The 3,541-nt window shown below is 36.1% G+C and overlaps 1 protein-coding gene across 1 annotated transcript in view; it reads left to right on the forward strand.

The window, feature by feature from the left end:
• Nucleotides 1-1,773: 1,773 nt before the first annotated feature.
• SYT16 (synaptotagmin 16) overlaps nt 1,774-3,541 on the forward strand; it is a 37,641-nt gene continuing 35,873 nt past the window's right edge. The window contains exon 1 of the mRNA XM_029285740.1: nt 1,774-2,296. Within this exon, the coding sequence (XP_029141573.1) occupies nt 1,813-2,296 (484 nt within the window). The 5' untranslated portion in view covers nt 1,774-1,812. The remainder of the gene's footprint in view (nt 2,297-3,541) is intronic.

Raw genomic sequence — 3,541 nt, forward strand, 5'->3', positions numbered from 1 at the left:
ACCAACAGCTATCAAGCCTTTCCATCTTTTTTTTCCCAAAGCTAAAACATACTGAAATGCTTCTAAAAGTTCATTGTGTTTTCCTTCCTGGCTCCTTATCACCTTGATTGCTGTCCTCTGGACATGCTCCAGTTTGTTAGTGACGCTCAGTACTGGATGCAATATTTTAGGTATGGGCTTACCAACACAGAATAGAAATGAATAATAATTGTTATTGATCTTGGCTCAGTATTTCAGTTGATGCTACCGAGGCTTGGTTTTGGTTTGCAGTTGCATAACACTGTTGGGTCATTTTTAGTTTGGGATCCACCAAGACAGTCAGATCCTTTTTTGTTTTTTTAAATTTTTTATTGATTTTTTTAATGCAATTCAAAAGAAGAAATAGAATATTTTCAAACTTGGGACTTATTTTATCAATGGCCGTAGAAAAGAATAGGGGATTAGGAATCCAATTTGTATTAGTGAATGATATACTCAGACAACATGTTTGTTGAATAAGTACTTTTGAATAGTAGTAGTAGTAGTAGTAGTAGTAGTAGTAGTAGTAGTAGTGATGATGATGATGATGATGATGATGATGATGAAGGGTCTAGGTAGTTGAGGGCCCCATTATTATTGTTGCATCTTACATCCTGGTCAAAAAGGGCAATGTCTAGATTGTTTGTTCAGCATAACAATTAACAACATATTTCACAATAATATACTGTATTTGCTGTTTCCTTTTCTTTGTATTCTTATCCAGATGCTCTCATCTGGACCCTCAAATTACATTCAAATTCCTGGATCTTAATATATAACATTTATTTCCTTCACATATAATGCCAGTATTCCTCACTTTCCTTTTGTCTGGCTTGCTTCTTTTATATAAATTATATTCATCAGTCTTTGTATTCTATTAGTGAGTTTCATTCTACCAGTTATCAGTAAAGTGTATTAAACGTCTTAATCTTTAAGCAGATATCATGTGAATCCAGCTATTATGGTTTATAAACCATCGTTAGATAAATCATGACTTAATACAAAATATGAGTCTATTCAGTATCAATTGTTAATGTCAGTTGAATTACATCTGTGCAAGGGCTGTCATAATCTCAGCTGCTTGGCTGCAAATAACTTTGTTCTACAAATGCTGCAGGCAACCTGGATTCATAATAGGAGTTGACAGCTTGGGTGACTTAATAGGTTGTATCCATAAAGATAGGCATAGCAAGAAATAGTTTGATGCTTAGAAGTTTTGTTTTGTTCCTCCTGCAAGATTTTAACAAGATGTTGATCTAGGTACTTTATCTTTTTCTTTTATCAAATAGTGATACAAAACTATTGAGTATTCCATTGATTTGTATTCAGGATTTATTCCAGCTGTTTTGATTTAGCTGTGCTTGCCACTTAGGATGAATCTTCCATATTAATCTAACCATAAGTGCCTCCTGTCTCCTTATTATCTACATAGATGTGCAATAACCCATCAAGATAGCTTGTTAGCACCTTTCTGGATTTGCAAGGGTTTGACTCTAGAACCTTTCATATGTGTGGTGAGATTTACAAGCATTTTTCATAATCATTCTTTACTATTACTTTGATGCTTTTAAGGTAAAATCAAATACTGCCCGGGGTCTTCTTTTTCTTGGTTCTATCTTCTTAGCTTGATTTAGTGATTGACAAAGATGGTTGTTAAGAAGAACAGATGACTCAAACTAATTCCTTGTAATGCTTATTCTGTAGCTCACAGAGCATTGAATCTGATACACTGGCAAAGAGGAACAGCTGGAATTTATGACCATCACAGGTTTTGCTCATTAAATATATGAAAGTATGGCTTCAGAGGATGTCCTAAGCTTCTTCCAGCCATTTTCCTCCTGGATATCTCGAGTCTATGAGGCTTTACAGCAAGCAGGGGAATCCTTATCTTCTTCTTTGAATAATCTGGGAAGCAAACCAGATCAAAATGGATTTGATGGGAAAGATGAGGATTTAGAAGACAGTGATGGGCTTTATGAACGCTACTCTATAGGTTCTGATGATGACAGTACTTCAAGTCAGGAGAGTGAGGAATCTCATCATTCTTCATCGTCCTGTCAAGATCTTGCTTCACCTGAATCATCAGATCTTGATTTGTATTGGCCTGAGCAGAAAAGAACCATCCCTGACTCCTCAGAGGAGTGCCTTGAGGATTCCTCCCTTGGAGTCTACCAAAGTTACAAGAGTTATCAAGCTATGGAAACTCTCCCCACTATCCCTGAGGAGGAGGAACATCTCCACTCCAAGCAAATTAAGAGCCTTTCATGTAGCTGGGATGGTAAGTTTTTACTCTCCTTTGACAGCATTGCACTTGCTTGTGTAGATGATCTTCCATCTGCAAGACTGATCATCTGTACCTTTAGACAGGCTTCATGTTCTGAATTTTGAGAAGCAGAGGTTAAGAGTTCAGTTTTTCAGTGCACCTTACACCCTACAATTTGAAACTATACAAGAAATGGGCAATTTTTTTTCAGAAAAACCCTGGGCTACCTTGAAAAATGTTTATGATCCAAAAATATTTGGAAGATCTTGTATACTCTTTGAGCTATTATAAGGCTTTGAAAGAAAATTCCCGTTTATCAATTTGCTATGAAGGAAATTAATCTATCAGGTTATAGACCAAACGTTGTGCCTCTTCTCTTCTTGCAACATTTAGTGAAGATCAGGATATCCTGTGTGCAAGTCTCACAGCAGACAATTAACTTCATATTAGACCCTTTACAATGGGACCTAAGGGGCTTAATTTTCACTTTCTTATCTTACCAAGGCTTGGGGCTGGGAGGGTCTAAGCTGGGAATGGCTTGGATTGGGGTTGGTCCTTGCCTAATGATCTGTGGGATTCAGTTAATGATGGCAATTGGAACTACCAGAATTGTCATCACTTAGCGATGCAAATTCTAGTTGTAACTTGAGGCTATTTGTATACACAAAATCTTAGGACTTCAGAGCACAGACTGGAGGAGAAACTAAGAAATATGTTGCATTCTCTGTGTTGCCCTCTGTATTGTATGTAAATATACTTATGTTATACATGTTTTTTGGGAGTGGACTTCAAATACTGCTTATCAGGTAGACATTCAGTGACAGTTATGAAAAACATCTTTAGAGAGCCTTGCCCAAAGCAGTTTTAGAGACTTTTGCTTCTCAGATTTGCTTCTCATTTTGCAAAATGTTTTCAAAGAAAAAACCCAAGAAAGTACAGTTGCCTTTTGGAAAAAGCACTTTTGGGTCTACCTGTATCCACATGGATAATATACCTGACTTAAATTGCTTCTATTTGAAGTTCTAGGTGCTTTTAAGAGATAATCCTTAAGTATGCAATCACTGCTAATTAAGCCCTGTTTATTAGTATATTGAACATAAATATATATCCATTTTCAACTCTGATGGAATACTCCTACAATTTTGATACCTTCAAAAAACAATTTCCATTTTTTAAATCTTCCATCATAGAAGTACTTTTCAATTATCACTTGTTATTCCGTGTTTGTAGTACTAGAGACTGGACTTCCTTTCATAGCAT

The sequence above is a fragment of the Protobothrops mucrosquamatus genome, unplaced genomic scaffold, assembly GCF_001527695.2.
Source record: "Protobothrops mucrosquamatus isolate PMUCROS unplaced genomic scaffold, P.Mucros_1.0 scaffold2151, whole genome shotgun sequence".
NCBI lineage: Eukaryota > Metazoa > Chordata > Lepidosauria > Squamata > Viperidae > Protobothrops > Protobothrops mucrosquamatus.